The sequence below is a fragment of the Amblyraja radiata genome, chromosome 13 (genome assembly GCF_010909765.2).
Source record: "Amblyraja radiata isolate CabotCenter1 chromosome 13, sAmbRad1.1.pri, whole genome shotgun sequence".
NCBI lineage: Eukaryota > Metazoa > Chordata > Chondrichthyes > Rajiformes > Rajidae > Amblyraja > Amblyraja radiata.
In genome coordinates, this window is record NC_045968.1 from 17,981,517 (window position 1) to 18,008,551 (window position 27,035).

General features: G+C 40.7%; 1 protein-coding gene across 1 annotated transcript in view; it reads right to left on the minus strand.

The window, feature by feature from the left end:
• ecel1 (endothelin converting enzyme like 1) overlaps positions 1–27,035 on the minus strand; it is a 107,474-nt gene that overhangs the window by 24,707 nt on the left and 55,732 nt on the right. The window contains exons 6-13 of the mRNA XM_033031339.1: positions 26,765–26,987; positions 26,556–26,654; positions 20,523–20,597; positions 16,519–16,622; positions 16,165–16,223; positions 12,166–12,217; positions 11,988–12,055; positions 2,711–2,835 (exon numbers count right to left, since the gene is read on the minus strand). Coding sequence (XP_032887230.1) covers positions 2,711–2,835; positions 11,988–12,055; positions 12,166–12,217; positions 16,165–16,223; positions 16,519–16,622; positions 20,523–20,597; positions 26,556–26,654; positions 26,765–26,987 — 805 coding nt within the window. The remainder of the gene's footprint in view (positions 1–2,710; positions 2,836–11,987; positions 12,056–12,165; positions 12,218–16,164; positions 16,224–16,518; positions 16,623–20,522; positions 20,598–26,555; positions 26,655–26,764; positions 26,988–27,035) is intronic.

Genomic DNA, 27,035 nt, shown 5'->3' on the forward strand with positions numbered 1-27,035 from the left:
CACTATTCAAGAAAGGAGCAAAGCAAAAGAGGGGAAACTAAAGGCAGGTTAGCCTGACTTCAGTAGATGGTGAGTCCATCATTAGGGATGAGATTTCAGAGTACAAGAAGCACAAGGTGAAATAGGCCAAAGTCAGCGTGGTTTTGGGAAGCAGAGAATTTGCCTGCGAATCTATTGGAATTCTTTGAGAAAGTAAATACCAGGATAGACAGAAGAGAGTCAGTGGATGTTGTTTACCTGAATTTTCTGAAGGCTATGGATGCCAAGTCATTGGGAATTTTTAAGGTGGAGATCGATAGATTCTTGATTAATGGTTCTTGGGAGAAGGTAGGAGAATAGGTTTGGGAGGAAAAAGACAGATCAGCCATGATTGAATGGCAAAGTAGACGTGATGGGTTGAATGTCCTAATTCTGCTCCATGACGTATGAATTTATGATAGAATTTATGATTAGTATTTCATCGCATTGGAACTCCCTCCCCCAACTGATCCGCAATTCCGTGTCCCTCACCATCTTCCAGTCCCGCCTCAAGACCCATCTCTTCACCTTTGCCTATCCTTAGCCCCACGTCCCCCTCCCTTTTCATCTGTGCATTAATTGCCTCATATTGTGTTTTGAATTGTATTCTGTCTTTACTTTGTGTGCTAGTCATGTCTCTACTATTTATTTCATTCCCCTTGCATGTTTTTCCTCTACCTGCTAAATTTTTGTAAGGCGTCCTTGAGACTCTTGAAAGGCGCCCATAAATAAAATGTATTATTATTATTATTAATTAGCACACGCTCTCTGAATGAACTACCCCTACAATCATCTTAACTTACTCAGCAACCTAAAATACACAAGGAAGATTCAAGGAAGTGATTCTAAAGAGATCAGCATGCTTCCAATTCAAGAGTGAATCAGGTAGGAATATGGATCCTGATACCCAGTGAAGCTCATACACGTTTCTTTTCAGCTCACATTCTTCTATAGGTGTTCGGTAGAGAGCATACTGGCTGATCACAACCTGGTTTGGTAAGCTGAACACCCAAGAATGAAAGAGGCTGAAGAAAGTGGTAGACATGCCCAGTTCATCACTGGTACTGACGTCCCATCCATCAAAGGGATCTACAGGTGGCACTGCTTCAAAAACGCAGCTAGTATCATCAAAGACCCACACCACCCTGACCATGCTCTCATCTTGCTGCTACCATCAGGAAGATGGTACAGGAGTCTGAACAGCTACTTCCCATCAACCATTGGACTCTTGACCACTGCATAACACTAACCACTACCTCAGTAATGATCTACTATAGAATGTTTACAGGTTACAATTCGTATTTCAGCTTAGTTATCTCGTATAATTGATAATTTATTATTCATTGCATACTTATTTGTTGTGTTGTTGCATTAAAGATGCTGCAAGTAACAATTTAATTATTCCAGTCCTGGGGCAGATGACAATTAAACACCTGACTTTTTACATTATTGTTAAAAATAAACGATGAACAAATTCTATTGAAGCTTTGTGACATCTGTATTCGATGCTGTTTAATGTAAACAGAATACTGAGAAATTGGGCAATAATATTGTTTTACATTGAACTGTTTAAAAATCTGATATATGTGCCTTTTTTGGGTTAGGTAATAAATTGAGGCCCCACCCAATCTCTCGAGTGGATGCAAAGATCCCATAAATCTATTTCAGGGAAGAGCAGATGAGCGATCATCAGTGTCCTTGTCAATATTTAACCTTTAACCAAAACAGATTATTTGTTCATTTTCAGGTTGTTATTTGTGGGAATTCTCTCCTTACACTCAGACTCCCATATTTACAACAATTGTGAATAGACCTCCAGAAGTACTTCATAATCTGCTTTGGAGAACACGAAGGCCTCTGTATAGATGTAAGTCTTCCTTTCTTTGCTTTCCTTTATGTAAATGATGGATTCAGAATGTAAGCTCAGATAATGAAAACAATGCAATGAAGCATAGATTCCCGAATGTGCACTAGGACATTTATGGTGTTGATTCCAGGGTCATCTACCCACACTGGCCACACTAGACAATATATCAGGGAGCTAACAAAGTTCAGCTGAGATTAATGGGTTTGGTCATGGATGTAATGGATCCGCCTCAGAGAGAATATTATCATGACTATTATGATTTATTTATTTTTATGTGTGATCTAAATCTTTGTGTTCTACCTCACTCTCTGTAGGTTGTGAGGTTGTGGTGAGGACTGTACGTTGGGGATAAGGTTGACTGGACATGTCTCAGTAAAACTGACGTCCTTGACAGTGTCTTGTTGGTTGTTTACCTTATGCCTGCAACATACAGGCCAGAAATGTTTTTTTACTGGTTTTGGAGGGATAACATTGTCATCCATGCCATGCTGGGTATGTACACATTTGAGTTAATAATCTGCAATACATGAAATTAAATTTTTCTAACCAAAATCCTGAAAAGATTTAATTTGCACAACCTAATCCATGGAAGCCATCATAACGACCACACCTAAAAAGGCAATTGCCTTAGAACCTGTTCTTCAGACTATATTTATCTCTTGGGCATCCTAGATATCTCAGCATTTGTCACTTACTTTACCCTTGGATGAAAATTGTACGACACGTGGTACAAATATATGTTTGTTTTATAAAAGTAGCCTCTGTAAAATGCGTGGGGTTAATAGACAAGAAGAATTTATGATTCACATGAAATAAACATCATACCCTTTGGTCATAGACAGTAAAGCTTTCATAGAGATTGGCAATGCAAAGTGCTCGTTTTATAAATCTCTCGTACGATTCTTCTGTCCACCATTTTTTCAGATTGCCATATTTATCATAATGACTACCTGAAATCAAAGATTTTTTTTATTTTTTTTATTTATATTTTTATTAGAAGTAGACATATTATAAAGTATAGTTACATATTATAGTAAAAAAGACTTCATATACATCAGTCATACATTATTAAAATTTTCAATTATCAATTACTTCTGTTTCTAGTGTTTTTATTTTTTATAGAAAGAGAGAGAAAGAGAGGGTAGAAAGTTACAAATTAAAAAAAACAGAAAAACAGAGGAGGTGGAATGGGTTACCTGTAATACGTCAATGGAGATAGGTTCGTAGATTATAAAGTATAGCTTTTCATCTGATTCTGAGTTCAAGTTTCAGTTGGGTCCTCGTGCTGTGCCAATCTATCCCTTCAGATAGTTAATGAATGGAGCCCAGATTTTATCAAAAATATCTTGTTTGTCCATTAAGACAAGTCTATTTCTTTCTAAGTATAGGGTCTCCGACATTTCCGTAATCCACATATTAATTGTGGGGGTTGTAGGGCCTTTCCAAAATGTTAATATTAATTTTTTTCCCGATTATTATACTGTAGTCGAGGAAATTTATTTGGTTTGTTGTGAGTGTTAAACTTTGTTCTGATATTCCAAGTATTATTAATTTTGTGTTTGGGTCCAGTTTTGTATTAATAACTTCTGAAATTATTTCAAAAATATCAGTCCAGAAATGTTTAAGTTTTATACAGTTTGCAAACGTATGTGTTAAATTAGCCTCTAGATGTAGACATTTATCACAAATAGGAAAGATTTGTGGGAAGATTCTATTTAGTTTTATTTTAGAGTAGTGTAGTCTATGTAAGACCTTGAATTGTATTAAAGTGTGTCTGGCATTTAATGAACATTGATGTATTTGTTGTAAACTTTCGTCCCACATATCTTTCGTTATAGGGTGACCTATTTCATTTTCACATTTGTATCTATATGGTTCGGTCGGTGGTACCTCGTTGTTTAGTAGGGTGTTATAAATATAAGCTATTAGTTTTTCAGTATTAGGATGCTTGTTCAAACATTCATCAAGAATTTCTGATTCCCTATTCCTGTAGACTTGTGTATTAGATTTAACATAATCTCTAATTTGTAGATATCTGAAGAAATTATTTGAGTGCAGTCCATAATTCTGTTGTAACTCTTGAAATGAAAGAAAAGTGCCTTTCCCATAAAGATGTCCAATATTTTTGATTCCATAATTTTTCCATTGTGTGAAACCTTTGTCCATAAAGGATGATTTGAATGAAGGATTATTTACAATGGGAAGGCATAGTGGTATATTATTCAATTTTAAATCTTTTTTTATTTGTTTCCAAATTCGTATTCCACTATGTATTATGGGGTTTTCTTTATAGGTTTTTTTGTGCAGTTTTGTGGGGGCAAATATGATCGGACTTATTTCAAAAGGTAGACAGTCTTCCTTTTCCATCATTAACCAATCTGGTTGTCGATCTATTTCTTCCAGCCAGAAGTTCATGTTTTTAATATGGACTGCCCAAAAATAAAATAAGAAATTTGGCAAAGCCAAACCTCCATTTATCTTTGACTTACATAAATGTTTTTTACTTATTCTATGATTCTTATAATCCCAGACAAAACTTGTAACAATGGAGTCGACTTTTTTGAAAAAAGTTTTTGGAATATATATCGGAATTAATTGAAATAGGTACAGCAGTTGCGGTAAAAAAATCATTTTTATAGCATTAATTCTCCCAAGCATAGAAATGGAGAGTGTTTTCCAGTATTGAATATTCTTATGTAGTTTATTCAGCAAGGGTGGGAAATTTAGTTTAAATAAAGAGGTATATGTCTTAGTTACATAGATTCCTAAGTATTTAAATTAATCTTTAACTATTTTAAAAGGGGATTGTTGTATTGTATGTAAATTGAATTTTGTTATTGGCATGATTTCACTTTTATTCCAATTAATTCTATATCCCGAAAACTGACCAAATTGAGTTATTAGATTTAATAAGTTTGGAATACTAGTTTCTAACTTTGTAATATATATTAGTACATCATCTGCATATAAGGAAATGTTATTCCTTGTGTCTCTAGTATTGTATCCATATATTCCTGGATGGTTTCTAATGATTTCTGCTAGGGGTTCGATTGCAAGAGCAAATAATAGTGGGGATAGTGAACATCCTTGTCTACAGCCTCTAGAGAGATTAAATTTAGTTGATAACATTTTGTTTGTTAATATTCTGGCTGTTGGATTAGAATATAACAATTTAACCCATGTACAGTACTTCTCTCCTAGTTGAAATTTTTCCATCACCGAAAATAAATATGGCCATTCTACCTGGTCAAATGCTTTTTCCGCATCTAACAAAATAATTGCTAGATCTGCATTAGGAATTCTATTGGAGTATATAATATTAAATAATCTTCTCAGATTATAAAATGAATAACGTTTTGGGATACACCGTTTGGTCGGGATGTATTAATTTACTGATCACTAAGCTCAATCTATTAGCTAAAATTTTAGTTAATATTTTCTGATCAGTATTTAAGAGGGCTATAGCTCTGTATGAACCTGGGTCTTCAAGATCCTTGTCCGTTTTTGGTATGAGTATGATTGTAGATTCATTTAGAGTTTCTGGGAGTTTCTGTTGAGTGTAGGCGTATTTGTACATTGTAGGCGTGGGGAAAGCAAATCATAATTTTTTTAATAAAATTCAGAATTTAGACCATCGAGGCCTGCAGCCTTTCCGTTTTTTAAAGATTTGATTGACTCTTCGATGTCTTTTATCGTAATTTCAGCCCCTAGTAATTCTCTCTCTTTCTGATCTAGACCCGCAAACTTACAATTCTGTAAAAATGTTTCCATTCCCGTTGATTGTTCTGTTATTTTAGATGAATACAATTTTTGGTAGTATTGTAGAAATCTATCATTAATATCTTTAGGCAGTGTTAATGTTTCTCCCTTGTCTGTTCTAATTTTGTATATTGTTTTTTCCCCATCCAATTTACGAAGTTGACGCGCTAGTAGTTTTTGTGGTTTATCACCAAATTCAAAATTTAATTGTTTTGTATGTTGATAAAGTTTTATAACTTGGTCTGAATATATCTTGTTTAATTTATATTTCAGTACTGCAATTTTATTGTGTTTTATCATGGATGGTGCTGCTGCATTTTCTGTGTCTAATTGCTTTATTTCCATTTCCAGTTTCTGTTGTTTGGCCCTATTCTCTTTATTAAAAAATGATTGGGAAGAAATTAATGCTCCACGTACAAATGCTTTAAATGTTTCCCAAAGAAGGGAAGCAGAGATTTCAGGGCTATCGTTAGCCTCAAAAAACATTTTAATCTGTTTTATTAGGTATTCATTACATAACTTATCTTTTAAGATTTGGGGATTAAATCTCCATTGTGACTGTGTCTACCATTCCGTTTAGTTTGATCATAAATGTTAGTGGAGCGTGGTCTGAGATTATGATGTTATGATATTGCGAGTTATAGGTAAATGGGATAAGTTTTGAATCTACTAAAAAATAGTCTATCCTTGAGTAAGTTTTATGTACTGGTGAGTAAAATGAATATTCTCGGCCCGATGGATTTTCAATTCTCCAAACATCCTTAATATTAGTAGTATTAATGTATGAGTTTAAAAATTCACTTGATCGAGATTTTAGTTTTCTTTGAGTTGATGATCTATCCAAACAGGCATCCAATGTACAATTTAAATCTCCACCGATTATTAAGTTTTGTTGTGTACATTCCGGGATATTGTTAAGAATTCTCTTAAAAAACAGTGGGCTATCAAAATTTGGTCCATACACATTGAGGAGAGTCACCTTTTTTAAGTATAACTCCTCTATTATTACAATATATCTGCCTTCAGTGTCTTCTATCGTTGATATATGTTTAAAGGGTATACCTTTACGAATTAATATTGCAACACATCTAGATATATGTGAGAATGAAGAGTGGTATGCTTTAGCAATCCATTTTGCTTTCAATCTGTGTTGTGCTTCCTTTTTAAGATGTGTCTCCTGGAGAAATATTATTACTGTTTTCAATGATTTTAAATGGGCTAACACTTTGCCTCTCTTGATAGGTTCATTAATTCCCTTAACATTCCAACTACAGAATTTAATTCCCTCACCCCCAATTTTTATATTCATGTCTTGCATCTTGTGATTAAGTGGTAGAGCAGATGATTCAGCACACTCAACCCTACCTTATACTCGAACATCAGGTAGATGAATTTTAGGTCACGTCTGTTTTCCATCCGAACATATCTCCTTAAGTAAAATATGCAATTCCATCCCAAATACAAAATATAATATGATATAAAATAAAAAAAAGTAATAGCAAATTGGATTAGTAAAGTGTGGAAAGTAAAAAGAAAAAGCAACTACAACTACAATTAGTGCAGTTAGTGATAGCCACCCTAATGTGGCTAAGCATCTATGGACTTCCGTAGCTTTTGGTTAATAAAAATACTAGCTCCGTACTTTCCTTGAAAGGAAAGTTTCCAATTCGATGCAAACAATTTGTGGGGGGGAAAGAAATAATGATTATATTCCATTAATGATATAATTAGTAGTCTCAAATTGAAATGTTAGTTTTGTATAATATAAACATTTATAAAAGAATAATCAAAAACAAAAACATCAGAGAGCGAGCCACCATACATTTTTCATGTAAAATATCTGAATCACACTTTACTTATGTTTCATACTTTTAGTTAATTCTTAAATAATCTAAATAATCTAATTATCAATAATTAGTGTTAGTTAGTATTCATGATTATTAATAGTTGTTAGAAGTTGTTAGAAGTTAGTACTAAAATGTAAGTATTATATATCCATTGCAGGTTATTTACCCAAATCTTATTGCGAATTTTAGGCAACTCTTAAATATAATGGTTTAAAGTTTAGAGTTTAGAGTTCCATATCTTCTCTGCGAGATAGCAGTATCCAGGTAGGTGTTGAGTGTTGAATATTTTTCAATCTTCGATCTTGTCCTCGATGTTCTTGGCAAATTCAAATGCTTCTGTTTGCTTGATGAAGAAGTGTTCCTTATTTTCGTAACTAACTCTTAGTGTTGCGGGGTATAACAGTCCATATCTCAAATTCTTTATGTTCTTCAGTATTCTTCTTGTTTCTGTGAACAATGCTCTTACCTTAGCAACTTCCACAGGATAATCTCTGAATACGCTAATCTTGTCTCCTTCATATACAAGATTTCTGCTTTTGACAATTTTCCTCATCATGTCATCCAATACATGGTCATATTGGACCTTTACTATCATTATTCTTGGAGGGTCGCCCACCTTTGTGGGACGTCTCGGCACTCTGTGCGCTCGGACAAGTAATGGCGCCTGGTCCAGGTTCAAAATTGTTTTCCGTACATCTGCAGCAAATTCACGGGGGTCACGAGTCCCCTCTCTGCCTTCCTGGATGCCCACGATTCTTAAGTTCTGACGCCTCTGTCGTCCCTCCAAGTCTGTACATTTTTCGGTTATTTGACGCAATAACTTTGATAGGCGTTGGTTCTCAGTGATGAGTTGTTTTGTAGTTGCGGTGCTTGTCTCAGCAAATTCCTCAAGTTCTTTTACAATCTTGTGGTGTTGGTTTAATGTCTGGAAGATAGGTTCAAGTTTAGAATCAAATCTGGATTCCATCATATTCAGTTTTTCATTTACTTCTTCAACATTTTGAGTCAAATTTCTTTCCATATCTAATTTCCAGTCTTCAAGGACTTTGTGTACAATCTCTGTAACATCTTCTTTAATTTGTTCTTTAATTTCTTTTTTAAAAGATGTCAGCTCCTCTTTAAAGTTCTGTCTAAGATTTTTAAGTTCCTCCTTAAGAAACGTTTTTAATTCTTCCATCTCAGTCTTTTTCTTCTTCTTTGAGATGTCTTCTCGGGATGCTGTTAAACCTGAGGCCGAGGCTTCAGTTGGGCCTACCTCTTTAGTCTTGCCGGTTTTTGTCTTGGGGGGAGTATGCTGAGTCGACATACTGCCGGTGTCGCGCGCCTGATGACGTCACGGGCCTATTGCAAAACAATCGGTGCCATTTTCTGCAGGTAGGATCTGTCTTTCCCCCCCGTTTTTTCGGTTTTTTTCACGGAGCTAGTTGGCGCGAGTCTCTCCTACTCCATAGCGCCACCGGAAGTCATGTAATGTTACATCTTTACAATGCATGTTCCATTTTATTACTTGCAAATTTATCATAAGGGGCTCCTTACCACCATTTCAGTTCCCCCACCCACCCTCTGTAAAGTTTACTGCCCCAATCAAAGTATCTATTTAATATTTTATGTTTAACCAACAAAACTGTCACAGCTAAATTTCATGGAATGGCAATTAGATCCAGAATCATTCAGGAGACAGTTATATTATGGCTTGGTTAATTTACAAGATACATTTATTTGTCACATGTGCCAGTTGGCACGGTGAAATGTGATCATCATACAGCCATACAATAAAAATAAAGAACACAACACACGATAGAGTCAAACATAAAACATCCCCACACAGTAGAATTAAACGTTTCCCACTGTGAGGGAAGGCGCCAAAGTCAGTCATCTTCCTCTAATGTTCCTGATGTTCACCCGTGGTCGGGGGCCCCCCGAGCTATCCGCAGTCGCTGCTACGGGCGGCCCGATGTTCAGGCTCGCTCGCCGGGGTGATGGAACTCCGATGTCGGGACTGGAGGACCTCCTCAGCAGCCTGGACATCCGAGTCGGGCACCTTCTACCGGAGTCCACGGCTCCCAAAGGCCGGAGATGCAACGCTGGCGGCCCTCGGCAAAGGGTCTCAGGTCTTCGCAATGTTTTTCAGTGCCACCCGCACTGGAAGCTCTCCCAAAGCACAGCTCAGCGATGTTGGAGCAGCGGCCCAACGCTCCGGAGCTCCAAACGGCGATCCAGGTAGGTATCGCCCGCTCCGCGGTGAATCCAGCACTGCGCCGCTGCTGTTGTAGCTCTGGTCCGGTTCCCGGTCCCCGGCAGGAAATGCTGCGCCAATCCAGGTGGTAGGCCGCGAGGAGGGGGATGAGGACGCGACTCGGAGAATAGTCGCGTCCCCACCAGGAAGCGACTGGGAGACAATTTCCCCCTTAACATTCCCCCTCCCCCACATAGACAAGTTAAAGATTCTCCCAAAACAGACTTTAAAATTACTAATTTTTTTTTGAAAAGATTGAAAAACAAACGGGCTGTAGGCAGAGGCTGCCATCAATGCGGCAAATGACGCCCAAGTGGTGGCCGATTAGGAAAAGGGGAGATGCAACGAGACCTGGGTGTCATGGTACACCAGTCATTGAAAGTAGGCATGCAGGTGTAGCAGGCAGTGAAGAAAGCGAATGGTATGTTAGCATTCATAGCAAAAGGATTTGAGTATTGGAGCAGGGAGGTTCTACTGCAGTTGTACAGGGTCTTGGTGAGACCACACCTGGAGTATTGCGTACAGTTTTGGTCTCCTAATCTGAGGAAAGACATTCTTGCCATAGAGGGAGTACAGAGAAGGTTCACCAGACTGATTCCTGGGATGTCAGGACTTTCATATGAAGAAAAACAATCTTCTAAATTATAGCGAGTAGAAGCCGAGTCTATCCAGACTCGGTTTGTACTCGCTATAATTTAGAACATTGAGGGGGGATCTTATAGAAACTTACAAAATTCTTAAGGGGTTGGACAGGCTAGATGCAGGAAGATTGTTCCCGATGTTGGGGAAGTCCAGAAAAAGGGGTCACAGTTTAAGGATAAGGGGGAAATCTTTTAGGACCGAGATGAGAAAAACATTTTTCACACAGAGAGTGGTGAATCTCTTGAATTCTCTGCCACAGAAGGTAGTTGAGGCCAGTTCATTGGCTATATTTAAGACGGAGTTAGATGTGGCCCTTGTGGCTAAAGGGATCAGGGGGTATGGAGAGAAGGCAGTTATTGAACAACTTTATTCAAAATCTGGGGAAATAATTGACCGAATTTAGAGAGGAGTTGATTTCTGAAATGATAAGTTAAATCCCTACCGAAATAAGTAAACATCTCCGCGTTTTTGCAACTGGCTTTCAAGGAAATACGTTTCAAAGGCACACACACACCCACCCACCCACCCACCCAGCCACCCACCCACCCAGCCACCCACCCACCCACCCACCCACACACCCACACACACACACACACAGTTTTAAAAGTATATAGATTTTGTCATCTTGCCATGAACCTTCAGTGATATTCTGATAGGTAAACAGTACAGTCATAGAGTGATAGTGTGGAAACAGGCCCTTCGACTCAACTTGCCCACACCAGCTAACATGTCCCAGCTACACGAGTCCCACCTGCAACCATTTGGTTCATATCCCTCCAAACCTGTCCTGTCCATGTACCTGTCCAACTGTTTTTTTAAATGTTGGGATAGTCCCTGCCTCAACTACTTCCTCTGGCAGCTTGTTCCATACACTCTTTCAAATTCAGTCAATGGCTTCTGTTTTCCACATCCATATTTTTGATCTTGTATTGCTGGAGTGCTCGAGTATTTTCATTCATTCTCTGTTCCAGTTTTTCAATCTTCAAATCTCCCTCCTGGCCCAGGAGAGAGATCAATTTGTTCCTTCTGTTCATGAGATTCATCATTAACACAATCAACTTTTCTTGAACTTCCTTCAATTTGCTCGAAACTCCTTTCATCATTTCTTCCAAACTGCAAAATCTTGTTTTCATTTCATTTTTCAGTTCATCGTTTATTTTCAATATTGCTTCTAAAATACTAGAGTCAGAAGCTGTGGCTGTGGCTTTCCCACGTTCCTTCCTTGGGGAGCCTCCTTTCCCTCTTGTCTCCATCCTTTTCACGATTAAGGTGTATAAAGTGTTATCAACACTTTATGAAAAGTTAGACTGTGCCTTGAAGTCAAGTAATAATAAGTAACATTGAAAGAGTGGTAAGTGAAGGTTAAGTTAAGGTAGCAAATGAATTTGCAACCTTTACAGCATGCTGCCACTAGGAGATATTCACTGTCAACCTTGGCATTTCATCAAAGCACCACCATGTACACTGTCACCTTGTTTATGTGCAAAAATGTGACTATAGTCAACAAAGGATTTAATGATCATGCATTCCCAGAATCTTACAAAAGAAGTGGACGTTACTTGATCCAATCATACATCTCAGAAAGACAATGCAAGATGCTGCTGAGTCTAAAACTTACCCCAGTCATCATAGCCGTGGGTCAGCTCATGCCCAATGATAGTCCCAATACCTCCATAGTTAAGGGACCTGTAAACAGATTTGTTGGATATAAAGCAACTTGAACATATTTTAGATGATTATGAAAATTAATGTATACTTTATTTATACTGGAAATGTTTTGAACTTGTCATACTTACTGAGGAAATTCAGGATCATAAAGCGGAGGCTGCAAAATCCCAGCTGGAAATACTAGGAAAGAGAATACACATTCTGACTGCATCAGCATATTACATCTTGGCATCTTGGTTCTTGATAAATTTTACTTCTGTCACTAGAATTAAGTTACTTTCCATTTTGTCAGTATGCCCGCAGCAAGTGTGTTCCCAGGATAAATACACTCAAAGGGAAGTAGATTGGAGAAAGAAGAATATGAGGATGTCCTATTTTTGTCTTATTCTGCATCGGAGCAAATATTTAGTTGCACCAAGATGGAATCACCACAATGTAAAGGTTCATTGTTGAAAACAATAGCTGTTCTATAAAATAATGGCAATTTAGAACAATGAAATGTTTGCGTGGGTTTGTGTCCAGTAATACGGAAGCAGAATCCTGATAAATGTAAGAAACAAATAAGAAACAAACAAATAAGAAACAAAATCCGTACTTAAAAACATTTTTTATTCTATGTGAAAATCAAAAGACTGAAGCAGTTGGTAGTTTGAAATAAATCAGAAAATACTCAACGAGTCAGACAGCATCTGTGGAAAGAGGAAGTGAGCTATGTTTCAGGTCAAAAACACTACACAACTGGGAATGTAAGAATTCAAGTAGTTTTAACTTACAGAGAGGGTGGGGAAGGATGGAGAGACTCAGGGATTCTCTCATGGGGTGAAGCCAGTTTTGCCAGATTTTTCCAATATATATATGGAGCTGTTAATAACTTAATGAACGAAGTCAGAAAGGGAGAAAACAAATGTAAAAACTGTGGAATACAGATTTGAGATGAAGATGAAGTCTGAAATCGAAAGGAGAAATCAGGTAGTGGAGAAGTTAACCTAGAATATAACACAATTAGCCACTTCTGATACAAACAGAAGAAGCAAGTTACTGATCTAAAACAAAGCACAAAGTGCTGCCAGAAGATATGAGGTTGCTTTGGCAAGTAAGGTGAAAGTAAACCCAAAGGGTTTCTACAGCTATATTAATAGCAAAAGGATTACGAGGGATAAAATTGGTCCATTAGAGAGTCAGAGTGGACAGCTATCTGCAGAGCCAAAAGAGATGGGGGAGATATTGAACAATTTCTTTTCTTCGGTATTCACCAAGGAGAAGGATAAGGTAAGGGAAACAAGTAGAGTAGCTATGGAAACTATGAGATTCAAAGAAGAGGAAGTACTGACACTTTTGAGAAATATAAAAGTGGATAAGTCTCCAGGTCCGGACATGATATTCCCTAGGACATTGAGGGAAGTTAGTGTAGAAATAGCAGGGGCTATGACAGAAATATTTCAAATGTCATTAGAAACGGGAATAGTGCCGGAGGATTGGCGTACTGCGCATGTTGTTCCATTGTTTAAAAAGGGGTCTAAGAGTAAACCTAGCAATTATAGACCTGTTAGTTTGACGTCAGTGGTGGGCAAATTAATGGAAAGGATACTTAGAGATAATATATATAAGCATCTGGATAAACAGGGTCTGATTAGGAACAGTCAACATGGATTTGTGCCTGGAAGGTCATGTTTGACTAATCTTCTTGAATTTTTTGAAGAGGTTACTCGGGAAATTGATGAGGGTAAAGCAGTGGATGTTGTATATATGGACTTCAGTAAGGCCTTTGACAAGGTTCCTCATGGAAGGTTGGTTAAGAAGGTTCAATGGTTGGGTGTTAATGGTGGAGTAGCAAGATGGATTCAACAGTGGCTGAATGGGAGATGCCAGAGAGTAATGGTGGATGGTTGTTTATCAGGTTGGAGGCCAGTGACTAGTGGGGTGCCACAGGGATCTGTGTTGGGTCCACTGTTGTTTGTCATGTACATCAATGATCTGGATGATGGTGTGGTAAATTGGATTAGTAAGTATGCAGATGATACTAAGATAGGTGGGGTTGTGGATAATGAAGTAGATTTTCAAAGTCTACAGAGAGATTTATGCCAGTTGGAAGAGTGGACTGAAAGATGGCAGATGGAGTTTAATGCTGATAAGTGTGAGGTGCTACATCTTGGCAGGACAAATCAAAATAGGACGTACATGGTAAATGGTAGGGAATTGAAGAATGCAGGTGAACAGAGGGATCTGGGAATAACTGTGCACAGTTCCCTGAAAGTGGAATCTCATGTAGATAGGGTGGTAAAGAAAGCTTTTGGTGTGCTGGCCTTTATAAATCAGAGCATTGAGTATAGAAGTTGGGATGTAATGTTAAAATTGTACAAGGCATTGGTGAGGCCAATTCTGGAGTATGGGGTACAATTTTGGTCGCCTAATTATAGGAAGGATGTCAACAAAATAGAGAGAGTACAGAGGAGATTTACTAGAATGTTGCCTGGGTTTCAGCAACTAAGTTACAGAGAAAGGTTGAACAAGTTAGGGCTTTATTCTTTGGAGCGCAGAAGGTTAAGGGGGGACTTGATAGAGGTCTTTAAAATGATGAGAGGGATAGACAGAGTTGACGTGGATAAGCTTTTCCCACTGAGAGTAGGGAAGATTCAAACAAGGGGACATGACTTGAGAATTAAGGGACAGAAGTTTAGGGGTAACATGAGGGGGAACATCTTTACTCAGAGAGTGGTGGCTGTGTGGAATGAGCTTCCAGGGAAGGTGGTGGAGGCAGGTTCGTTTTTATCATTTAAAAATAAATTGGATAGTTATATGGACGGGAAAGGAATGGAGGGTTATGGTCTGAGCGCAGGTATATGGGACTAGGGGAGAATACGTGTTCGGCACGGACTAGAAGGGTCGAGATGGCCTGTTTCCGTGCTGTAATTGTTATATGGTTATATGGGTCAGGCAGCATCTACAGAGAGAATAGACCGATAAGGTTTTTGATCGGGGCCTTTCAGACTGATGTTACCTGATCTTGTTGAATTAGATATTGTCCATACCATCTTGAAGACATGCTGTGTTCTTTAAGCTTACACCGGGTATCTAGAACAGAACTGGATGCCACGGGGAGCTAGGTCAGAGTGGGATGAAGAATTAAAGTGATGGGCGAATTGTCGTTCAGATGTCCTGCAGAGCATCGCCCAATTTGCATTTAGTTTCTCCAGTGTAAGGGAGACCACTCCGTGAATTCCAAATGAAACACTAAAAGAGTGCATTGCAAGGGAATCACTGCCTCACCCGAAAAGACTATTTGCGATTTGGGATGGAGGGAAGGCACAGGGTTAGTGTGGCATTTCCTGCAACAATGAGGCCAAGTACCATGAGAGGGAGACTGGTTGGTGGAGATACAAGGTAGACATAAAGGGAATGGTCCTTTTGCAATGCACAAAGGAAAAGGAGATGTGTCTAGCGGTGGAACCTCTGAAAGTGATGAAAATTATAAAGGATGATTGATTGTAAAACGTGTGGTAAAAGGCGAGGACCAGAGGAACCCTCTCCTTGCATTTATTCTATTTTCTTATCATCTGAGAAGAAACAGCAGGAATGTGTGTGGAGAAAAGAATGCAAAGTCCATCTGTGTAACAATAGCTGGTGATCAACTGCCAACATAACAAATGCTGCCTGAACAATTGTCATGTAATTTATCGGAGGCAGTGACAACCCTGTGTGGCTGTGGTGTGTACTTTGATGTTCATTGGGCACGATAAATTTCCACATAAAGTTTCTTGATAATCTTAAATCTGTGATATTTAGGAAATGTAAGGGCTTGGGGAATTATTATTAATGAAACGGTTTAAATGAGATCAATGTCATCTTAAATGTGCTCTGAATTAACTGCTTCATGTTGTGTGGATGAACTGCTCCTTGAGAATTGATGCATTTGAAAGATTTCAGTTAATAAAAAGATTGATCCAAGAAGAGGTAACAGCGATATGCATCCAATACAAATAATAAAGAAAATGAAATGATTTACAGTATTTCACAAAACAATAAAGGTAGATGTACAGATCAACCATGTATATCGACTCACAAATATAGTACAAACTCAATCTTTATTCATTACCAGTACAATGAAATATTGATCTGTTTTCACTCACCCATTTGATTTTGTGTCGACAAGTAATAAGCATTTAGAGTTTGAGGAGGAAGCAGCCATCTATAAGCAAAGTTATATTGGATTATAAATGTCACAATTCTGCACAGAACTATTTCAGTGACGTTATGATCTTGAGAAATGAATACAACACAAAATGTAACAATTATTATACCCAGACATTAGGATTGTAAAGTGTGGCATCTGGTTTACTCAGTACTTCTCCACCTTCTCCAAAGATTGATGGGATTCAAATATCAATTTCCTTGCATCACTATAGACGGCACCACCACGACTCTCCCAGCAGTGTGGCTTTTATTACGCAATGTTTGAAAAAGTAAATGAGTTGAATACTCACGCAGTTTTGTCCACTCGCTGCCGGACTTTTCTTACTGAGAGTTGGATGTTGTACTTTATGCTGTTAAGCACATTTTTAAAATAGGTTTTCTCATGCACTTCAAACTAAAACAAAAGAAGAAAATTTGGGATTTATATAGGACTGAAACTCTTTATCTTAATTTTAAAGTCACTTTTTAATGAACATATGGCTGACAGGACTCCGGGAGTGTTGTAGAGTTGAGGGATCTAGGAGTCCAGGTGCTTCCTTGAAAGTGGCATCACAGGTAGATATATCATCATAAAGGTTATTGGTAAACCATATAACCATATAACAATTACAGCATGGACATAAACATAGAAACATAGAAAATAGCTGCAGGAGGGGACCATTCGGTCCTTCGAGCCAGCACCGCCATTCATTGTGATCATGGCTGATCGTCCCCAATCAATAACTCGTGCCTGCCTTCTCCCCATATCCCTTTATTCCACTAGCCCCTAGAGCTCTAACTAAAGGCCCTGTCCCACTTACTTGTCCTTGGCACGCAAATTAAGCGACCTCATCGTCGCGTTGAGGCACACGGGCATCGTGTGGCCACGCAGGGCCGGTCCCACTGAGACGCGCAGAAGGGTATGGAGTTGTGTACAATATCGCGCGAGGTTCCGGGATTTTGTGCCGAACGAAATCTTTGCGCGCCACCGGCCTGTCGCGTAACAGACAGGCCCAAGACCATGGTGCAACGCAACATCTCACCTCCAACAGCAGCAGAAGCAGGCAAACAATCGCCGAACTCAGCCTGGGGCTCACGGCCGTTGCGGATCCGGATCTGTCCCCACTTCTACTCCCAGAGTGGGGCCAAGAAAATTGAAGATGGACACAAAATGCAGGAGTAACTCAGCGGGACCGGCAGCATCTCTGGAGAGAAGGAATGGATGACGTTTCGGGTCAAGACCCTTCTTTCAGACTGAAGAAGAGTCTTGACCCGAAACATCAACCATTGCTTCTCTCCAGAGATGCTGCTGGTCCCGCTCAGTTAATCTTGCATTTTGTGTCCATCTTCAAATGACGTCACGCTCTCCAGACTGCTGTGCGGGCGCATGATGACGCGCGCGACTCTCGCGGGACCGTTGTGCCTCAACGCGACGACAAGGTCGCGTAATTAGCATGCCAAGAGCACGTAAGTGGGACAGGGGCTTGACTCTCTCTTAAATCCATCCAGTGATTTGGCCTCCACTGCCCTCTGTGGCAGGGAATTCCACAAATTCACAACTGTATGGGTGAAAAAAAAAATTCTCACCGCAGTCTTAAATGGCCTCCCCTTTACTCTAAGACTGTGGCCCCAGGTTCTGGACTAGCCCAACATTGGGAACATTTTTCCTGCATCTAGCTTGTCCAGTCCTTTTATAATTTGATATGTTTCTATAAGAAATCCCCTCATCCTTCTAAACTCCAGTGAATACAAGCCTACTTTTTTCAATCTTGGCTTTTCAATCACTCAGTCTATTGAGTATAGAAGTTGGGATATTATGTTACAGTTGTTCAAGACGTTGGGAAGGCCAGTTTTGGTCACCATGCTATAGGAATAGTGTTGTTAAGCTGGAAAGAGTGCAGAGAAGGTTTACGAGGATGTTGCAGAACGTTAGGACCAGAACAATAGGGAGAGGTCAGGCAGGCTAGGACTTTATTCCTTAGAGCACAAGAGGCAGAGGGGTATACAGTGGTGTATACAATTTTCAGCCAGCTATTTAAATGTCACCACCTCCCAATGCTGAGAGCAAGCACAGGATCACAGGGCTTTGATCCATTGTTTGAGACATTAAGGAGATCTGCCAATGGCATTCTTTAGTCTGAAGAAAGGTCTCGCCTCAAAACGTCACCTATTCCTTCTCTCCAAAGATGCTGCCTGTCCAGCTCAGTTTCTCCAGCATTTTGTGTCTACCTTCTGTAAATAACATTCTACATGTTGTAATCTCACACAGATGGCATTGTTGTTTAGCTGCTCAATGCTGATCTGCTATGCTCTTCCGAAAACCTTACTGAACCACAGTGGTGGTTTGGCCTCACAGTTATACAGCACCGAAACAGGCCCCGTGGCCCAACTTGTCCATGACGACCAATATGCCCCATTTACACTAGTCCCACCAGCCCACATTGATCCATATCCCTCTAAACCTTTCCTAACCATGTACTATAAATATTGTTATAGTATCTGGTGTTATAGTACTTGCTCTGGAGGCTTGTTCCATGCACCCACCCTGTGTGAGAAAGTTGCCCCTCAGGTTCCCACTAAATCTCCCCTCTCGAACCTTGAATCTATGTCCTCTGGTTCATAATTCCTCTACTCTGGGTAAAAGACCCTATGCACAGAGCTTTTACCCAGTGCACGGGAATCAAGAACTAGAGGACATAAGTATAAGGTAAGACAGGCCCACAATCTCCACCCTCCACGATGCAGAGAGCACATGGTCTGGCTCTGCTACAGAGCGACCTCGCAGGGCCGATGACCGTCTGCTGCGCCTCTCGCCTCTTCCATTGGCTGTCATTTGCCGCCCTCGGCATGAAATTATTCTGCCGCCCACTAGTGGTGGGTGGGTACCGCCCAGGTTGAAGAACACTGGGTTCATATTTGCATGATTAGGCTTGCTTTTTTATTATTATCACTAGGGTGAAATGTGCCATTTCTAATCATTTAATGCGCCACTTTTGGAGCATGCGCCATAGGTTGGTCATCCCTGGTTTAAAGGGATATGGGCTGGCAGGTGAGATTAGTGTAGATGGGGAATGTTGGTTGGCATGGGCAAGTTGGGTAGAAGGGCCTGTTTCGGTACTCTATGACATTGCCGGCTGCGTTTCCCACATAATTACAAAGATTACACATCAAAAGTGCTTTATGTGCTGCATGTGTCTTGGGATCATGTATGAAAGGTGATTTAATTAATCAATTCTTTAATTTTTATCTATAATTCCAAATCCAAATCATATTTAGCATTGACATCATTGATTGCCATTACATGCAGGTTTGAAGATAGTTCCAATTGTTAAAGATATCCTATCAATGATGCAAGCTTAACTTTCCAAAGAAGTCCGAGCAGACCAACCACATATTCTGTCTATCCTTACAAAAATTAATGTCAAAATATAATTATTTCTTGGGGAATGTACTCCAGTATTACTTTCCTTCAAATAATGTAAAATGTCATCATATATTGTACTTGACATTATTTTTAATCATCTCAATCCTTAATCTTGTACATTTCATTGAGGTCAACCTGGAGTTGTGGAACTTTAACAAACCCTAATGAAGTATAAATTAAAATAACATGAGACCTTCTGGAAACAGCAGACATCAATGAAGAAATTAACGATAGCTTTCCAAATCTTTGGTCCATTGTGGACAAGGATATTTGAAGATAGAGATCTCTGGCAGAAGATTCCTAAACTGGGCGGCAGTGACCCCTGCTTGCCTGTAAACCTCTGAGATCTGCTGTACCTGCAGAAGGTAACATGAGGCATTGGTAGGATAAGTGAAGCAATGTTACTGTCCTCTCCCTGACCCCTGGAGTACTAATTACAGTCAATTGGCCATTCTGTTTCCATGCTTGTCATTGGCCTCCCGAGCAAACAATTTACTTTGAGGTCGGTCTTGGGGAGAGGTTACTGGCTGGATATAAGAAAAGATTCAAAGATATGCTCAAAATCTCCTCGAAAAAATGTAACGTTCCCACCGATTCTGGGCCATGACTGCTCAAAGTGAAGAAGGAGATTTGGAATGGTCTGGGAAGCTCAAGAACATGCATGAACAACACACAGGAGCCCTTCAGAATTAGCAGAGAAAATCTCCCCTCACAAACTTGAGATGCCTTATTAACCACCTCAGTTCCCACAGAACTGATCCTCCATAACGACAGGCTGCTCAGAGAATAACATGGTTAATATGACATATTTATCTAACTAGAAAAAATACATTCATGTTAAATTAACTTGTTTTTCTTTGAAATTCTTAAGGAAAATATTTCAGTACTTACACCATACTCACTATCAACAGCATTAGTAACGAGCAGGAAGTCTGGGTAGCCTATCATAACCATCATATACCGCAGCTGCAGGCAAAAAGGGAGATAGTAAAAACATCCAGGCTCGCAAACGTTCCCGTCTCAAGCAAGGAAATAGATCCTAATAAATATTTTCCAAGGATTTAATTGCAGAAACCTTCCATCAGCTGCAAACTATCCTCACGGGTCGGAGCCCAGGCCAGAGCCCCTGGGTCGACGGAGCCCGTGGCCAGGACCTGAGTCAAAGGGGCCCACGACTGGGGCCTGTGTCAATGGGGCCCGCGACTAGGGCCTGGGACAATGGGGCCCCGGCCAGGGCCTAGGTCAATGGGGCCTGGGTCAAATGGGCCCACGGCTGGGGCCTAGGTTGACGGGGCCCGCAGCCAGGGCCTGGGTCGATGGCATGGAGGCGTCAGGAGGGGACCTGGTGGCGATAGTGGAGAGGTTGGTACGACGGTCGATGAGGGCGCAGACTGACGGACGAGGACGGACACACGAGAGTGAGGGGGAAGGAACAAAGGAGAACCCGGTGTGGAGGGACCACGGGAGAAAAGGGGGGGGTGGGGAGTGGGAGGGAGAACAAAGGTGGTCCTGGCACAGGATACTTTGTAAGCGCCCTTGATGTAGTAACTATTGCATACCTTGGGTAGGCAAGCAAAGTCTTTCACTGCGACTTGTCACGTAACAATAAGCATTTATTAATTCATTCATTATTACCCACTCTGCCAAAAGCCTAAGTCGTATTTACTGCACAAAGATACTCTGAAGAATATACTAACTATAATCATATGACATGTGACTCTGCTCCATTAATCAACCATTGAAGCACCAATCTCTGCATGTTAGATGTGAATAAAGAATACAAAATGCTGTAAATATTCAGCAGGTCAGGTACAACCTTCGGGGCTTGTCATCTTGGTTGACATTTTGCAACTTCCCCCATTCTTCTATGTCCCCACTTTAAATTAACCTGCGTTTGAATGGACATTCAGAGCCAAAACCATTTGTCACTGCAATAGTGTTTAATTCTGTCTGCTTTACCAATGGTATTAATAAGCATAATGTGTTATCCTAGCACTGAGCTAGGGTAGGCTGATAGGCGTCCCCCTCTTTTCTTCTCCCCTCTCTCCCTCCTCCCCTTACTCTCCTCCAATGGATATCCTCCTCTCTCCTCCTCCCCCTTCCCAACGTTTCCTTCTCCCCTTCTCCCCCCCCCCCCCTATTTTCTCCTTCCCTTTTCTCCTCGGTTGTTAACAGAATACGTGCTGAAGAAATTATTGTTGGTAAAGTTAGAGAGTGCAAGCAAACCATTTCTCTGTCAGGACAGGTATAAGTAGCAGCTGTACATGTGACATGGTAAGGATGATGACCATTGAGACGGACGTTCAGAGAGCCGAGTCCACCTGTCACTGCAACAGTGTTTAACTCTCTCTGCTTTACCAATGGTAAGCATATTGTGTTATCACCTAGTACGGAGCATATCTGTGTAACATTGAAAGTTTTGCTCATATCCAGACATATTGATCTTTACATGAGCAATAGCACGTCCTACTCTTACTAATAAGATGTCAAATTGAATCATTAAGTGATACCCCTCATATCTCAAAGTAATGTCAGATGCAGAATACTCTGGCACCGACCTGCTCTTGTAACCACACATCTATGCAGTTGTGCAGAGGTTTCTGAATCACGATGACCCGCAATTGCCTCACCTCCTCAGGGTTAGCAAAGAGTATAGTAAAAGGGATACTGTTGAATGTCATGGAGAGATGATTACACTAATTGTTGGCCTGGTACCTGTGGATACATGTTGCATACATACATATTATGGGATACAATTTATTCCTAACTGTTAACATCCCATCACCCACTAGAGAGCGGTTGTGAGCTACCAGCTACCTCATTGGAGACCCTCAGAGTATCTTTAATCGGATGTTACTGGACTATCTCGGACTAAACTTTATTCACTTTACCCTGTATCTGTACACTGTGGACGGTTTGATTGTAATCATGTATAGTCATTGCGGCGGCGGCGCGACTCTCGTCAGCAGCGGCCCCTGCAGTCCGTCCGCGTTTTTTATTATTTTATGTCTATGTTTTTATGTAGTTTTTGTTATTTTTGTTGGGGTATGTGTGTGGGGTGGTGGGGGTGGTGTGGGGGGGTTGGGGGGTAACTTTTAAATCTCTCCCTGCACGGGAGACCCGACCTTTTCTTTGTCGGGTCTCCGTTGTCGTTGGGGCTGCAACGAGGAGCGGCCTCCAACAGGAAGACCGGGGGCTGTGGTGCCGACTACTCACCTCACCGTCGCGGAGCTGGCCGAGTCCAGAGCGGGTGGAGCTGTGGTGGACGCTGCTGCGGCCCGACCTCTGGAGATTCGGTGGCTGCAACTGCGGGTTTGGCGGACGGCGACACCGGGAGCCCGCGGGTCCCTGGAGGGAGACCGCTTTTCAGGGCTCCCGCAACGGCGACTTCTCCCGCCCGAGTTGCGGGGTTGAAGAGCTCCTGGAGCGGGGCCTACATCACCGCCCCGCACGGCTTGGAATGGCCGCGGGAGTTTGCGAGCGCACGCCGGGGGCTCTAACACCAAGATCCGGTGCGCGACCTTGCATCACCCGGCGTGGCTTTAATGGCCACGGGACAATTCGCCATCGCCCGCCGGGGGCTTTGACTTTGACTCTGACATCGGGGGGGGGGGGGGGGAGTGCAGTGGAGAGATAAGTTTTTTTTGGCCTTCCATCACAGCGATGTGATGGATGTTTATGTAAATTATGTTGTGTCTTGGGTCTATTTGTTTGTAATGTATGGCTGCAGAAACGGCATTTCGTTTGGACCTCAAGGGGTCCAAATGACAATAAATTGAATTGTATTGTATTGTATGTATTGTATTGTATTCTGCTGACTGTATAGCACGCAACAAAAAAGGTTTTCACTGTACCTCGGTACACATGACGATAAACCAAACTAAACTAAATATTGGCATAAATGCTAATGCCATGTATCATATTAAATATGCTATTGTCATGCATCACATTAAGCCAGAATGTTAACAGATTTTGCCCCAATTAGTCTTGATCTGCTTTATTATATGAGCTGCCTGTGGAGTCATGCAATCATCAGCCAACAACTGCTGGGATCTAATGAACTTGGAAAGTCCAGGAAGAACCCACTGAAGAGACTTGGGTCTTGGATGCTGTCTGACAAATTTCCAGTGATTTTTTGGAGAGACTGCGGTTTAGCCTTCCACAACAGTCATCTTTGTTCTGTATTTAACTATGACTGATGACTAACCAGTGGAAAGCCTTGGCATTGAAACCCAGTAGCTTAAGTTTTACCAGGGTTCCTTGATACCACAGTCTGTCAGCTGTGACTTTGAAGTCAAGAACAATGACTCTCACCTGAGCTCTGGAATTCAGCTCTATCCAAGTCTGAAGACTTGTTGCGAGAGCCAAGTGGTGCTGGCAGGAACCCAAATTGAACATCAGTAATGAGTTTATGGGAGAGTTAAGTATCGACACATCTTCCATCAAAGCTGAGGACACGTCGATGGATGGAGTGATAATTAGATAGATTAAACAGAATGTACCTGGACAATTTTCTACATTGCAGACAGATCTCATTGTTGCAGCTGGTCAGGACGTTTGGCTAGTCCTTGCCTCAACTACCACCTCTGGCAGCTTGTTCCATAAACCCACCACCCTTGGTTACCCCTCAGATTCCCATTAAATCTTTTCCCATTCACCCTAAACTAATGCCCTCTGGTCCTCGGTTCCCCTACTCTGGGCAAGAGACTCTGTGTATCTAAACGATCTATTCCTCTCATGATTTTATGCACCTCAATAAGATCACCCCTCAACCTTCTGCGCTCCAAGGAATAGTCCCAGCCTACTCAACCTCTCCCAATAGCTCAGACCCTCTAGCCCTGGCAACATCCTTGTAAATCTTTTCTGTACCCTTTCCAGCTTGACAACATGTTTTGTATAACATGGTGCCCAGAACTGAACACTAAATGCGGCCTCACTAACGTCTTATACAACTGCAACGTGACCTCCCAACTTCTACGTTCAATACACTGACTGATGAAGACCAATGTGCCAAAGCCTTTTTGACAACCCTATCCACCTGCGACTCCACCTTCAAGGAACCATGCACCTGTACTCCTAGATCCCTCTGCTCTACAGCACTCCCCAGAGACCTACCATTCACTGTGTAGGTCCTGCCCATGTTAGACTTCCTAAAATGCAACACCTCACATTTCTCTGTATTAAATTCCATCAACTATTCCTCTGCCCACCTGGCCAATCGATCAAGATCCAGCTGCAATTTTTCACAACCGTCTTCACTATCTGATCCCTATTTGATTTGATCCATATTCCTCTAAAACTTTCCTAACCATGTATCTGTCCAAAGGTTTTTCAAATATTGCTATAGGACCTGTCTCAACTGTTTCCTCTGTCAGCTTGTTCCATACACTCACCACCCTCTGTGTAAAAAAGTTGCCCTCAGATTTCGATTAAATATTTATTTTCTCATCTTAAACCAATGTCCTCTGGTTCTTGATTCCCTACCCTGGGTAAAATACTATGCATTCATGGTGTTGACAGAATGAATGGTGCGCTCAGTGAAGAGTTACAATGTACAAACAAGTATAATTTCACTGTTGATGGTGGGTAGTACTTCACAGAAGCTCTATCTGAAGCTGTTAGATACAAACCTAACTTGTGTCATATATTGATGGTGCCACATCAAATGATGTAGTATCCTCACAGAACACTGTCAACGATCCTGTAAGTCTTTATCGAGCTGTTTAGTTTAATGCGTGTTGGCTAGCTTCCCAATACCTGGCACAAGACTGCTATGATAGTGGAGGAGAGTGCAGAATTGATTGGGCTGGGTGTGATGCTGTTTTGTTGAGTCTGAGGCCAAGATCAATGCTTGGTGATGCATTCAGCCTATTCTAATTATTATTTGTAACAATGTTTTTCTGGATTGGATGTTCAGAGAGCACTTGTAGTGCATCTGGGATACTACATAGGCAGATAGGATTTCTTCTCCTGAGGGAACGAGATGGGATCTTATATGCCCTGTTTATTTTTCTAGATGGTTCTATCTTGTTTTACATTCCAGACAGATGGTCATAATAAGTCTCTTGATTAAAAGTCAAGACCTCTGAACTAAGGAACTGGAGATGCTGGAATCTTATGTAGAAGTAATTCCATGGGTCAAGCAGCATCTCTGGAGGGCATGAATAGGCAACATTGTAGGTCGAGACCCTTCTTCGGATTGACAGATGGAAGATAACTGGTAGAAAAGAGTGGGCACCCTTCTTCCCTAACCAGGCTGAAGGAAGGTCTCGACCTGAAACGTCACCCATTCCTTCTCTCCAGAGATGCTGCCTGTCCTGCTGAGTTACTCCAGCTTTTTGTGTCTATCTTCGGTTTAAACCAGCATCTGCAGTTCTTCCTTACACATGGATAAGACAGGTTTGGATGGATACGGGCCAAACGCGAACAGGTGGGACTATTGTAACTAGGACATGTTGGCCGGTGTGGGGCAGTTGGGCCGAAGAGCCTGTTTCCACGCTGTATCACTCTGTGACTCTATGACTCTAACTATGCCATATTTCTTCATTCTTGCCACTTGTTATTAAAAAACAATTTTTATGCAATATTTTTTTTCAATGTCATAGTAAAGGCAGAACTCAACAAACTGATATTGTGTTTACAATATTGAGATCTGCTCTAGTAGAAAGTGAAGTTGTCTCCGTGTAACAATGGTACATGCACAATGTAACTCGTACGTGGGAAGCACCGTAGACTATACAACAATGAGCTCTTTCTTCTTCACATGCAAATAAGTTGTAATCTAATTATAGACACAGATGTTTCGTCATAGATCTTCCGCTGCGTTTCATGTCAAAGCTAATTAGATGATTTAAAATCCAATATAAAAACCCAATATTATTTAGTGCTGCTTAATGATATTTCAGATAGATTCCTGGAACAGACCTTTGCTCTTGCTGCTTCTTTTGTCTCTTCATCCATCCAATCTAATTCATCTAGCCGATGATCAAATGCATGTTTAATGTCTTCAACCAGTTGTTGAACCTTATCAGAATAAAAATAATCATCGTTCTACAAGCTGATGGCTTATTTGCATGATAATTCAAAAAATATTGAATTAATCTGCTGTTGGAATCTTAATGGAAAATACTTACTTTCATTTTGCTGGAAGATGAAAAGTATTCCTCAACAAAAAGAGCTCCCAGCGCCATTCCAAACTGCTTGTTGGCTTGGTCCAAGCACATCTTACCCAGATCAAGCTGATTCTCGGTACCATCCAATTCTTTTGAGAAGTTATGAATTGCATCTCTGAACGGTGTGGACAGATGCTCACTCAGGGCAACCACGATACGCCAAATCATATAATTATGCAGCACCCTGAAATCACAGATAGAAGATCACAGGTGTCACGTTGCACATTCTTGA